This window comes from Danio rerio, chromosome 4 (genome assembly GCF_052040795.2).
Source record: "Danio rerio strain M-AB ecotype USA chromosome 4, GRCz13ab, whole genome shotgun sequence".
Lineage (NCBI taxonomy): Eukaryota > Metazoa > Chordata > Actinopteri > Cypriniformes > Danionidae > Danio > Danio rerio.
This window is the reverse complement of record NC_141024.2, coordinates 71207501-71222031: the sequence shown is the minus strand read 5'-3', so window position 1 is coordinate 71222031 and position 14531 is coordinate 71207501. Positions and strand designations below refer to the sequence as shown.

Sequence of the window (14531 nt, the reverse complement as noted above, 5' to 3'; positions counted from 1 at the left end):
TTAGATCGTGCGCCTACTTCCTATCAAATCACACCAGAGTTACCGACCGTTCCCACGCTTTATTCTGAAACTTATTCCCAAACTGCAAGAAATCTGGTCGGGTCCCACAACTCCTGCAGTGGAAATGCAGACCTCTAGTTCGTATTTTATTCGTCTTTCTTCTCATTCTGTTGAAATCGGAAATACTGCCAAACTGCAGGTCACTTGGTGCGCGACTCGTCACCTCACCTCTCTCTCCTCCACACTGTCCCGTGATGACAATTTACGCATATGGATTTGTAGGCAATGAATAGATAATATTTATTATTTAATACTTGTCTCCTATTCAAGTGCATTGTTTTTATGACGGTATAACGGTATTGAAACGGACACCGTTGCTATTTTTAGACCACGCTGTATACCATATTACCGCATTACCGCCCAAGCCTAATATGCATACAGTGAAGATGGCGCTCATGTAAATATATAGCTACACAACACCTCAACATTTTTAGTGTCTGTAAAGCTGCTAATATCAATGTGTAAATAGGCAATTCCTTATATCATGTTTTCATTTTATTGTTAAGTAAGTGAAACAACATAGCCATATCAAACTTGCGAAGTCTGAACTTACAAGGAAAGGATGCAAGACTGAACTGTGAGTAGGCTACATAATATTGAGAAAAAGCCCCATTCAGAGGAATGTCTGCAGCCACTCTTCCGTTTTTAGATGTCTACGTTTTCCTCCATCCACACTGGCACGGAGCAACAGCTCCGTTTTTCAGGTCTCGAAAACTCTAGGGTAGTGTGGACGAAAGGCGTAACCGTAGCAAAACTTATGCGTTTTAAAACTAAAACGTATTCGTGTAAACGGGGCCTTAGATATATTTATATTTTGAACACTCATATGACATTCATGTATTTTATCGTACATTTCTATTGACCTTATTGTAAAATGCGGAAGTGCGCCTGTTTTCGGGATTGTTTAAGAACTTCCGATTCAGTCGCCTATGGGAGAAATGACTAGGAATAAAAAACGGCAGAGAACGGTCAAACTACTTGCTCTACAAACAAATGTTTGCGTGACTATATCCGCTTGTTAAGTGTGACGTCACGCAAAACGGCTTCCGGGTCCAAGCGCTCTATTCAACTGAATGGGGAGACTCATGAAATGGTAACAATAAACGTTTACAAAGCGATTTAATGCTTTCGAAAATCACGATCGCAGTATATATGTCCATGCCTAATATCCGATGGCCAGAAAGTGATTCATTTTTTATAAATTGTTAAATTTTTGGTATTTGTTATGCAGCAAGCCCAGAGATTGTTGTGTACACTATGACTTTATATAAAATTAACTTTAATGTGTGATAGGAATAAAACGCGATCATAAACGAATGATTTCTCCACTCGTATGAACGGCGGCTTGGACCCAGAAACAGTATTACATACGTCACAAACACGTCACCGCTTAACAAGCGGATAGAGCAAGTAGAGTAATATAATAAGAAAATATCAGTTTGCAACATCAAGCAGCGTCTAAAAACGTCTAAAACTGAATGAAAGTGAATGAGACCGGAAGTCTCGAGCCAAAAATATTCAAATGGCTGCGCCCACTCGTCGGCAAAGAATAAGGTGATTAGTGGAGGGATTTTTAATAATGGACTTCCATCTCTCAGAATGAAAACCGACCTGCTTGTTCCTCGGGATCTTCATATTTGATTATTATTTCCTCAATCTTCACGTCTTCACTCTCCTCTTTAATGAACTCCATCTCTATAATAGCGTGTGACGTGGAGATCAGTCGATTCAGCAGCAGCTCTTCTGCAACAGAAAGAAAACTAAACCTAGACTCATTGTCTAAATCATCTCAGTCAGTTCCTTAGGTCAGTGGTTCCCTATTCTGCTCCTCAGGTCCCCTGCCCTGCACATTTCGTATGTCTTCCTTAGGTAACACACCTGATTCAGATCATCAGTTCGTTTGCAGGGGGGCAATGAATGGCTGCGTCCGAAACCACCTACTACTCAGTAGGTACTGCATTTGAATTTAAACGTACTACTCGGCCGTTAGAAAAGTACGTTGTATACAGTATGAATGTGAAAAGTATGAATGGAATTCGGACGTACTACATCCGCCATTTTGTCATGGTCACGTGACCTACCTGCGTCAGTTGCGTCGCTTTACTTCCATTCATGAATTCGCTCGCGGGGCATCATGGGATAGCGCATCATGCATGGGATGCGCACTCCTGAATCTCGCCGAAAGTAGTAAGTCATCCGGGTACTTCTCGCATACTGATTTTCGATTTCTATGAATTCGGACATACTACTCGGCTCGCATACTGATTTTGGCGTACTATATAGTATGGAAGTATGCGGTTTCGGACGCAGCCAATGTCTTTAAAGGTCTGTTGTATGAACACTGTCAATTCTGAATGTCTTAAAAACAAAATCTAAACATCTACCTAACGTCCTAATATCGCTTTAATAAATACATCTGTTGAACACAAAAGAAGATATTTTGATGTTTGCTGGTCGTCGGCAACCTCTGGCTTCCATATTAGAAAATTAAATGAAGCCAATCAACATGGTACCAGTGCATACATTTTCTAGTTCAGAGTAGCGACGGCTGCTAGCGAAACACGAAGTTTCGAAACCTTTACAAAACGTTTGTTTTAAAGCGTGTATTAAACTGACGAGGTCACGTGATTTTAGTGGAGAAAGTTCCTTTAGAAAATAGTGCATTACAATATTGAGTTACTCCCCAGAAAATAACTAGTTGCGTTAATTAGTTACTTTTTATGGTAATGCGTTACGTTACTTTTGAGTTACTTTCTCTGATCCGTCTGGGGCTCGATCTCTTGCAGAACTAGCTGGAGTTTGTCTTTTGTTTTAAATAGAGGAGCTCTGCAATTGCCAGCACACTGTAAAACCTACGTTTACCTTAGAGAAAAACACACATGAAAATATTTGTAGGATTTTTTCTAGGTTGCTAAGGGACAACAGCAGGGCCGGAGTGGGACTCCTTTTCAGCCCTGGAGTTTCAAGCCTCAGACCGGCCCACCTCAGTTCACGACTGACTATATTAAAATAAGGTCATTTCCAAATCAGTTTCTAATGACACTATCACGTCTTTTTTTGAGAAAACAGCTGCTTTAGAACTTCAAATGTTCAACAACCCTAACAGTATTATATGTCTTAACAATAAAAATGAAAAAAATGAAAAAAATTAATTACTCAAACGAGGACCGAACCCGGGTCTGCGGGGTCGAAAACTAACATGCTAACCACTAAACCACAACAGCTGGTTAGTGAAAGTTGATCAAGTTATATCGTCATTAACCTGCAGGCTGCAACTTGCTCACTGAGCTGCGAGAAAATAGATAAAAAGAGTAGAGCTGCGGTAAAATAATGAATAAAACGGCTGTGGTCAAGTAAATAACTTAGATAAATAAATTTAAGAAGTGTGACTGCTAAGAGCAACCGATTCTGGAGCTAGAGACACCGACCCTCGCGGCAAAAAAACGGACCGGCCACCGGGAATTCTCCCGGTCCTCTCGATTAGCCAATCCGGGCCTGGACAACAGATGAAAAATAGCCTTCGGGCTAATTCTGGTGCATTGGCAGAAATGCTAATTAATGTAAACTGTCCCTGCCAAATAAATAAATAAATAAATGTTATCTTCGGAGAACTTCCTGACCACAGAGTGAAGGTTTAAAGCAAGGCGTTTGTGCCTTTTGTACTTTTTATATTATTAAATAGTTAAAATCACTGTCTGGGTGCTCCGGTTTCCCCCACAGTCCACACACATGCCCTATGGGTGAATTGAAAAAGCTAAATTGGCCGTAGTGCATGTGTGTGAATGAGTGTGTATGGATGTTTCCCAGTGCTGGGTTGCAGCTGGAAGGGCATCTGCTGTGCAAACATATGCTGGATAAGTCGGCGGTTCATTCCGCTGTGGCGACCCCAGATTAATAAAGGGACTAATCCGAAAAGAAAATGAATGAATGAAAATTACTGTCTAATCATATGATGCTCTTTCCCTTTTCTTCCATGTGTTCAAAATACAGAGAATTCTATCGCAGAAATGTAAGGCTCTGCCGTCGTTGCTTTCTGCATTCTCTCATTGAGTGCAATATTCAATGTGACTACGATCATTTAAATTTTTTTTTTTTTTAATGTAGAAGTACATTAACTAAACTAAAAAGTAACTCAAATATTAATACTTCTTTTAACGAAATGCATTGCTTTACTGGTTACTTAGAAAGTATTACTATTACATAGCTTGTGTTACCAAAAATGCGTTACACCCACCCAACACTGAAGCTCAATGGTTCTCTACTGGGGGGGCGAACAAAATTATGAACCTGCAAAGGGGACCCCAGAAACCACTGTAGTGCCTATAGTTTTTACCTGATATCAGATCAGTTTCATACGACATTTATATAATTCAAAGCAATATTACTCAACACTTCAGTACTTCATACTTAAGTGTCTTATTAGCTGACTTATCTGTATGTAAATCATCTAAAAACAGATAAAAGGACTAGTCGTTATCTTAGATTTATCAGGTTACAACTTATTTACATTATGGGATGTTTTTTTGTTATAAAGCGTTTACATTTTAAGACTTTTCATTTAAGAAACAAATGCCACACACATTGTTATTGTTTTTAATAGATATTGAACACTCTTTTGACAAGCAGGTGTTGCCATCGTGTGGTAAATTCAGAGCTGTGAAATGTTGGAAGTATTGTATTGCAAAATAAATAATAATAATGAATATTATTAAGTATTTAACGAATTGTGATTTGAATGATGTTTCTCTTTGTTTCGTTTTCATATTTTGATCAGCAAGTGATGTCAGCGCCTGAAGAATAATACTGTGAATCAGATTTGATTACCTCAGAGTTTCAGAAAGCTCTGTTGTCTGTTCACCACTTTTATAAAACGATTCATGAGTATAGGAAGTGAAATGAGACGCGCCTTCTCTGTTGCTCATGCGATTTAATGACAAAAATATAGTTTATTCATGGTTGACAGTATTTTATTGTGGCATTACGTTGATAATTGGCAGCTTATATATCGTTTGTATAAACAATAACGTTTATTAAACGGTGAATTTCTATATGAAATGCTTAAAAACACAAACCTTTCTTCTGCCGATTTATAACAAAAGCAGGACCGTCGCGCAGAGGTGTAACGTCACAGCCCATAGCAGCGTTACAAAATAAAAGTCCAGTTCACACGCTTACGAGAAGCCAAGCTGTTGTGAGTTTTTACTGCGGTCATGCCATCTGCAGTTACCCATACTAAGTTCCAAGACACGCTGTATTTGATTCAAATTGTAGTGCGCGTTTACTCGGTGCTGCGCGGTAGATCAATGCGCTGCAGTATTTTTTATTTATTTATTTATTATTATTTTTAACAGTTTTCTTATTGCATAACTGTCAGGAACAAAAATAAAACACAATACAAATTATGAAACACACACACAAAAAAAACAAATTATGGAACGCAAAAAAAAAGATACATAAAAATAAATTAATTAAATTACACAAAGTATAGTGTACAGCATTTCTACATCCAATGATATTAGGAATTGACAGGGAATTTAAAAAAAGTCATAATTATTGATGCATATCTCAGATGTTTTTGTTTTTCAACAATTTTACTGTAGAAATAAAAATTTCAAACTCAATACAAAAGAACGGTTAATGTGGGAGATGATTTAGCAAATTTCTGTTTGTGTATATAAAACTTTGCCAATAAAATAAAGAGATTAACAATATATTCAAGACATTTGTTGGATTTTTTTCATAATAAAAAATAATCTCTTCTAATGTAAAATAATAACAAGGTTTTGTCCTTTCAAAAATATATTTGGCTAGATTTTTCCAGAAATTCTTGACAATGTTGCATTCAAAAAACAGATGTCAAAGGCTCTCTTTATCCACAGTGCAGAAACCACAGATATCCTCCATTTCAATGTACTTTGATAAATACGATTTTACTGAGTAAATTAAATGTAATATTTTAAAACGTGTTTCCTTAATTTTGTTTCAGTTTTATTCACGTAAATTAATTCAAATGAGAGGTAATGAATGAACTTGTTTGGATATATAATAATCTTTACTTTCCATGTAGGCTATGCTATTATTTCTTTGTTTTGCTGTGATTAAAAGTTATAAAAGTTAACCAACAGCACTTAAAAGTCCCGGCTGTCATAACAATCCACAATTGTTTCATATTCACAACCTACTATTTAGGTGTTTACTGTGTAATTATGATGTTTTTATTGGCTTTATTTGTGTTTTTATGTAAATATTTTCCTTTTTTTCATGTTGAATAGTGCTAAATTGATAATAAAAAATGTTAATAATTGTACAAATGTTTATTTTGCTCACTTAAATCACATTTAATTAATAATACTGTGTAATTGTGATTTTTATTATTGGCTTTATTTGTGTTTTTATGTAAATATTTTCTTTTTTTCATGTTGAATAGTGCTAAATTGATAATAAAAATATTTATATTTGTACAAATGTTTATTTTGCTCACTTAAATCACATGTAATTAATAATACTGTGTAATTGTGATTTTTTTATTGGCTTTATTTGTGTTTTTATGTAAATATTTTCCTTTTTTTCATGTTGAATAGTGCTAAATTGATAATAAAAAATATTAGTTATTGTACAAATGTTTATTTTGCTCTCTTAAATCACATGTAATTAATAATACTGTGTAATTGTGATTTTTAATGGCTTTATTTGTGTTTTTATGTAAATATTTTCCTTTTTTTCATGTTGAATAGTGCTAAATTGATAATAAAAATATTAATAATTGTACAAATGTTTATTTTGCTCACTTAAATCACATGTAATTAATAATACTGTGTAATTGTGATTTTTTTATTGGCTTTATTTGTGTTTTTATGTAAATATTTTCCTTTTTTCATGTTGAATAGTGCTAAATTGATAATAAAAAATGTTAATAATTGTACAAATGTTTATTTTGCTCACTTAAATCACATGTAAATAATAATACTGTGTAATTGTGATATTTTTTATTGGCTTTATTTGTGTTTTTATGTAAATATTTTCCTTTTTTCATGTTGAATAGTGCTAAATTGCTAATAAAAAATATTAATAATTGTACAAATGTTTATTTTGCTCACTTAAATCACATGTAAATAATAACATACCGAAATCATGTAAAATAGTGCCTACTTATACAATCATATTTGGAAAAATCATTTTAAAAAATAAAATAGTTTTCTGCCAACCTCAACAGATGTTTTACATGTCCTCCGGGTGCTCCGGTTTCCCCAGTCTAATCGGTACAGGTGAATTGGATAAGCTTCTAACTTTAAGTGTATGTGTGTGAATAAGAGTTTTCCACTCCCAGTGATGGGTTGCAACTGAAAGGGCGTCCGCTGCGTAAAACATATGCTGGATAAGTTGGCGGTTCATTCCGCTGTGGCGACCCCAGATTAATAAAGTGACTAAGCTGAAAAAAGTTATTGAATGAGTTGCTCACATACAGTGAATTTGAGTGCGTTGCTCAGATTTTGTTTCATTCCCACATTAATGTTAATATAATTTCAAACAGTAAATCAGTTGTAAAACACGTTAACTGTAAATAATAATGAAAACATATCTATAACGTTGACTCGTGCGCGTGAACTGGGCTTTTATTTTGAAGTGGTGATATGGCGTCACAGTTATGCGTCGCCAAATGGCGTCTGTTATATTCGGCTGAGGAAAGGTAAATATCTGTGAAGTTTTTAAAGTGGTTTTGGTGCGTTTCGTTTGTCTAAAGTTTTATTGTCGTATTCATTAATTACACAATGATAATGACGACACTATGATGCCCGCTGGTCAACCTAAATATATCATAAACATCAACGCAGACAAACCTTTCCTGTTGTTTTGCTGTGAAAATGTGAAGAATTCGTGAATTATATAAAGGGAACAATAAGAGCAGAGGAAATGTTTACCTCCTAATACATCAATGATACAGTAATTAGTGTAAATGATCAAAAATAATCAACTCTTTTAAAATCTCTCCATTAGAAAAATCGTGTTAAAATGACGATTTTAGCGACAGATGAGACAAATACTGTATATATTGTTAATCTAATCAATATTTATTAATGGTCATGGAAATTAAAAGGAGATAAATCTAGATGCACTGAGGTTATAAGTCCAAGTCTTCTGACAGTGTCTGTGTGGCTCTCTCAGTGAGAAGGAGATTTAGTTTTAAAACGTCTTGAAAATATTCTCATTTTACGCTTTACAACTATTAAAAACCCACAGAAACGATCCTGGATATGCAAAACTGATCTCCACCTGGCGCACTATTATAAAGATGGCGTGCATTAAAGAGGAGAGAGAAGACGTGGAGATTGAAGAAACATTCACAGTCAAACATGAAGATGCTCAGGAACAAACAGGTTGGTCTTATTTTATTTTGAACGATTAACAAGTTTGAGTTGAACACCTTCACTAAACCTCTAAAACAGAGCAGCTAGATTTCATCTCAATCCTCCAATCTGTTTTGCATGAAGAAACAACCTCGCCGTCATCACAAACTCTGCCAATATCCAGCTTTTCCCTCATCTGTGTTCAGTTTTTCATCAGTGTTTCATCCAGGGGTGGCCAACCCTGTTCCTGGAGATCTACCTTCCTGCAGATTTCAGTTGCACACCTGAACCAATTAATTAGGACCTGAACACCACGTGATAATTACAGGCAGGTGTGTTTGATATGGGTAGCAACTGAAATCTGCGGAAAGGTAGATCTCCAGGAACAGGGTTGGCCACTCCTGGTTTAATCAGAGGACACTCGACTACAGTAAAGGGAGTATTTTAGCAGGACAGTATTCATAAAAGTTAAAGCCGCAGATTCATATTTTATTCTTGTTTTATAGCTGGTGGGTAAAAATCGACTCGTAGGACAACAGTTGGGTACATGAAAATAATAAATGATTCCTTTTTCATATTGTTTGGGTAATTTTTGGTAAAAGTGACCAAATTTCAAGGTTTAAAAAAAAAAACACATGGTTTAGGTTATTTTTTGATGTTACAGGTAGGAATACCACTTTTGATACAGAAAAATTGCCCCCCCCCCCCCCCCCCCCCCAATAAAAAAAAACAAAAAAAAAACACGTAAAATATGTTTTCAGGAAAGTATGAACACTTGAACATTTGGAACCTAAAGGAGAGAAGAAAATACTAATGAACCTAATTTTAAAGGGTGGAATTGATAACAGATTTTGGCTAAAATGTTTGTCATTATTTGCAGTATCATGAAAACAGCACATACATAAACATTAGACAAAAAAGATTTGATCAATTAGTCCTGACAGCAGCATATGTTTTTAGGTCATTTTAACTTACTGAACCAAGTTAATCATATTCCATCTTAATTGTATAAGTGTAGAATTATTCAATTTTACAGTGTAGTAAAGTTTTCATACAGCCTATTTCTAATTTTAAAATATGGAAAGTTGCAGTTTACTTGTTTATCTTCTTTACATGGGCATTATGTTGTTTATTAACCCTTAAAGACCGAGACAGCCGCCCGCAGCTAAAAATAAGTATTGTTCTTAAATGTTGAAATGGAAATGTCCGATCCGTACAATTCAAAGATTGGCATAAAGAAGAGAATCTCAGCTTTCCAGTGCTGTAAAACATTCCACGGACTTTCAGAGGCTCTGTAATCAAGTGTGGTTACGTCATCAAATTTTGACAATGCTGATTTGTTAAAGGAGCGCTCGTGGCTAGTAGTACTTTGGCATGCACAACAGCATGACAAAACAGTGACACTGCAAAGACGAAGTGCTGCTCTTGCTGTTTTCAAAGGATGCAAATGACGGTGCGGCTGTTTGTCTGCAACCTAAAAGTTGAGAAGCAGCAGGGTCAACACCATATGCTGGCACATAAAACCTAAGGATGTTCCATATTGAATCTAGTTTAGTTTTGTAACTATTTATAGTATAGTAAATATTTATATCTATTTTTTTACTGAGGATTTGCACCATGTTTATTTGGACTTTGACGCATTATTTCTTACTTTTTGTTTGTTAATTGTAAGTGGTGTTGTTTATGGAAACTGAAAATATATTATTTGTAAAAAGTCAAATTTGCTTCACTGTTCTGTTATTTTGTAACATTTTTTTCTGTTTAGTTCATTCCCAGAACGTTTGGGCAAATACATTGTCAGTAAATAAATGCATTTTTTCCCCCATTGAAAAACGCCTTGGAATAACATTGAAATAAATTGCTATAACTTGATCAGCAGGGTCCCCGCGCGGTCTTAAAAAGTATTAAAAAGTCTTAAATTAAAAAATCAAAATTTATGGCTTTAAAAAGTCTTAAATTCGCTGTTCTAGGTCTTAAATATTTTTGCACAGGTCTTATTTTTGCGATGTCCATGTAACGCTACATCTAATGCTCATTTAAATTCTTTTTGTTGTTGTTGCTTGGTTTTTGGGGTGTTGTAGTTCTTTATTTCACTAGTCCAGTTGTAATTTGCGGTATTGCAACTACAAAAAAGTCAACTTGCAATAGCCAATCAGCTTTCTGATATTAAACTCATCATCGATGTGTTTGCGGAAGTTCGCTTTGAGTGCGCGCGACATGATTTCGGCTGGCAGAGTATGGCGTTATTTTCACTGACAAATGTCGCAAGCGCAGTTTTATAAGTCGGGAGCGCTGTAAAACGAGAGAGCGAATCTCTGCTCACGCACCGGTTTCCTTTGTTCATGGTCAAAACTGCTCGCGAGTTCTCAAAACACTGGCTGCTCACGTGCGAATGATCTGCTCTCGCTCCGTTGGACTCCTTTCGTGCTTTTCCAGAGATGCTTCAGCATACTGTAGTATTAAGAATAGTGAACTGATAAAATGAAATGCAGTGTAGTTTTACTACAGTAAAGTGTGGTGAATTGTTAAAAAAATATACCTTATATTGTAAAATGGGTAGTTTGTTTTTAATACACTTGTTTTGTTACCATAGCAACTATAGTATTACCACAACATAGTAATTGAAGTACTTTACACAAAACACTGTACAGCAGACACTAGTTGGCTTTATTTTAGTGATAAAATGGGATTGATGGTGGGATTTATTTGAAGAGTGAATAGTACAGTAGGCTGTAATACCTAATCAAATTTTTACCTATTTTCTATCACAGTTACATTTCTGCTTGCCAGAATGACCAATAATTATTGGCTAGAAATTGCAACAGCCATGTGAAAGGAGGAAAGTTTTTGTAAAACTTTGGAAAAACTCTGAGGGAAAAGTGTGTTTAAACAAACAAAAAGAGGCCCCCAAAAACATCTTCAATGATAATAATTATCTTTTTATTCGTCTAATTTTACTTTGTTTTTATGGACCGCCGCCTGTCATTTAAAAAAAAATATCTCAATGGTGAACGTGTCAAGTATAAAAGCCTTAATCCGTTTCGTGAGTTGTGCGATGCGGTGCCAGGTGAAAGTATAAATCTGCATTAAGATGTTTGTTTTTTCTGTAGTTCAATGGCGCATTTAACCTGACTTTTAGTACTGTTCAATTTAAATAACTTTATTTTACCCCTAATTTTGTGCTTTAACATTTTCTCTCGCGTGTTTTTGATATTGCGATATAGGTCTTAAATTTAAAACTTAATGGTCTTAAAAAGGTCTTAAAAGGTCTTAAATTTGACATTATGATATCTGCTGAGACCCTGGATCAGGGAATTGTGGATGTAGACAAAATTTATTTTGGAAGTATAAAACATCATAGCATGTATTTCTAAAGGAAAAAAAACAAACTTCATAAGGTTCTGTTTGTAATAACTAGAAAATGCCACCTTTTAAAAAAACGTTTCTGGAAAATTCTAGAATATTTTCTGTCTGTTCATATGTTTTTGGACCAAAAAATATTTTAGACTGGACCTTTAAATGATACAGATTGAAACTTCAGGTTCTCCTGTTTAAAATAATATATGACACTTGAGGCTGACTGCTGAAATAAAAATAAAACTGCTTTTAAAAAAAAAATAATAATATAGGCCCATTAGGTGCCCACAAAATACCTCTAGGCCTTTAAGGGTTAATGTATTAAATGTAATGCTTCATGTTATAAATTAATGCTTATGTGCCTGACTTAACCTTAACAAACAAATCATAATATTACATTGGAATAGGATCCACTTACACTATTTGCAGATTTGTTTTACAAATTACAATTTGTGACCCAGCGTGTGAAAACCAAACATCTAATTCTGAGATGAAGTTTGACTGTAGCCATTCAATTCCCTGTGATTTCAGTTGTTGACGTTGTTTTACTCAGTTAATATTAAATACATATATTATTATTTTCACAGACCGTTTTTTATTTCATGTAGAAAACAGTAAATTCCAAAAAAAATACTCAAGCTAGATTTTACCAGACTGGGTCACTGTCATTACCATGTCTGCTTCGGGAGAGACTTTGGCACGGAGAACAGTTTGACTGCTTTGATTTTTGCGAGCTCTGTAATTGCGAGAATGCTGCTCTACAGAGGCATGTTGTCACAGAGAACGCTCTCCCACAAATCGTGCAGTAACTTAATAATAATTCCTAAAACTCTGCAGCCAGGTATCTGTTTCCTCCCACTCTCTGCGGTACTTTTGCAGTCGATTGCGTTTACACTGTGAAACTTTAAATGGCCATGAAACTCCCTCGTTTCAGCAGGGTGTTTTCACACCTCTACTTTGGAAAAAAGTCAGAAAAGTGGGCGTGTCCAGCTCTGTTTAGGCGGGAGTGTCGGAGGAAGAAAAGAGGCTTGGTGTGGGAGTGTCTATTTGGGCGCGCTGACTTTCAGAGTCAAAACACACACACACACACACACAAAGGGGAGAAAGTGACGGTGTTTACATGGAAATCTGTAGTCGAATTATTTGCCAAATTATTAAATGGTGGACTTTAACTGCAGTTTGGCTCTTTCATTCAGGGAATTCATTCATGTCCCTTGCGACAAACGTGATATTTGATTCGAGGAACTGCTCTAAGCGTGTATTTTTCATGCAATGTTTGATACCGCACGGCGAATGAGAGAAAAAAAAACCCTCAGCATTTCCCGGAAACTTAGATGCACACGGCAGGTAGCGTCAGAAAGCCGCGTGTGTTATTCCGGTCACTAAATGCGGTGAAAACCCTACACGAGGTTAAAGTTTGGTTGTGGTGCTAACATGTTTACACTCGGTGCAATAGTTAACTTAGTTCGATACGAACAAACTGAATAAACAAAGAGCACTGGTCGCTCACTTACCAAATCTGTAGAGACAGGACAATCACCAGCAACTAGAGCCGCGTCTTTATTAAGAGGAGACTACAAGCAAATCCAGATCTCAGCGTTTGCAGATAAGAACAGCTCTCGGGTAAACAATAATCCTCCTTAGACACGTAAGTTATTGTTGTCGAGCGTCGCGTACACTGTTAATCCACACGTGATCCAGATAAGCTCTCACAGAGAGAAAATGAAAACAAAACTTAACGGCAGCAAACTATAAAAGCAACACTTCACGCTTGTTTTGCCAACACAACGTGGCGTCTCTGCCGTCTAAACACTGTGACAGTAATGAATATTAATGAAGTTGCACAATAGAGCGCGCTGATTGGTTTGAACCAAGCCTTACTCATGCATTAATGCATCACACTGTAAGACGTAATAAGACACACTCTGGTACAGACGTCCAGTCTGCACGCTGGAATACAACGATATTATGTCATGACCGTGACGCAGCTTCAAAAATTCGTTTCAAACCGGAAGTACGAATTAGCTTGAAATAACGCAAAAACAACCAATTTACACTTTTTAGTGAAATATAGGTGTCCTAATAGTGTTTTTAGCAGTGTGGGACACAAATACGACTGTCAACAGCTCAAAACATGTGTTTTGTGACCGTTTAAGTCAAAGTGTAAGACTACTCTTAAGAGCATTTTTTTTTTTAGAAGTTTTATACATACGGCCTCAGGGTTTGTTCGGTCATGGAAAACCTGGAAAAGCCATGGAATTTTGACATGGCATTTTCCAGGCCTGGAAAAGTCATGGAAAACAGTTATCTGTATACTTGAATATAGGATAGTTGTCTTCACTTTCTTTCTGTCCTTGGCCAATCACATGCTCTCACATTATTAGTGCGGTATAAGCATTATCTAAATCAATTTTACAGTGGGTAGCACGATCGCCTCACAGCAAGAAGGCCGCTAGTTCGAGGCTTGGCCGGGTCTGTTGGTATTTCTGTGTGGAGTTCGCATGTTCTCCCCGTGCTCACACGGGTTTCCTCCCACCGTCCAAAAACATGCAACTTAAGTTAATTGACTAATCCAAATCGCCACCATAGACGTGCTCCTAGTAAGTACCCACATAACAAAAATTCTCCGGCCCAGCTTTGGCCCACACAACCTGGTTTTTCTTGGCCCACATGCTGCAGTGAATTACGGTACATGACTGGACCAAGTCTGGCTTTCAGGCAAGGGCCAAACATGGACCATATCTCGGTCAATTCACAGCCAAGTTAATA

General features: G+C 36.2%; 2 protein-coding genes and 1 long non-coding RNA gene across 6 annotated transcripts in view; 1 reads left to right on the top strand and 2 right to left on the bottom strand.

Moving 5' to 3' along the window:
• Nucleotides 1-14531, bottom strand: part of si:cabz01054394.5 — a 263846-nt gene that overhangs the window by 218070 nt on the left and 31245 nt on the right. The window lies entirely within an intron of this gene.
• The window catches only part of LOC148682397 (uncharacterized), a 9635-nt gene continuing 516 nt past the window's right edge, over nucleotides 5413-14531 (bottom strand). The window contains exons 1-4 of the long non-coding RNA XR_015942963.1: nucleotides 14045-14531; nucleotides 9774-14004; nucleotides 7028-9543; nucleotides 5413-6720 (exon numbers count right to left, since the gene is read on the bottom strand). The exon at nucleotides 14045-14531 is cut by the window's right edge and continues 516 nt beyond it. This is a non-coding gene — a long non-coding RNA (uncharacterized LOC148682397). The remainder of the gene's footprint in view (nucleotides 6721-7027; nucleotides 9544-9773; nucleotides 14005-14044) is intronic.
• Nucleotides 7700-14531, top strand: part of LOC100537377 (uncharacterized) — an 8829-nt gene continuing 1997 nt past the window's right edge. For all 4 annotated transcript variants that reach the window (XR_015484147.1, XR_015484148.1, XM_088650541.1 and 1 more), the window contains exons 1-2: nucleotides 7700-7747; nucleotides 8299-8435. Coding sequence is in view for 2 of the 4 variants with exons in the window: in XM_088650541.1 (XP_088506667.1) it covers nucleotides 8351-8435 (85 nt within the window). In the remaining 2 variants the exon portion in view is untranslated. The remainder of the gene's footprint in view (nucleotides 7748-8298; nucleotides 8436-14531) is intronic.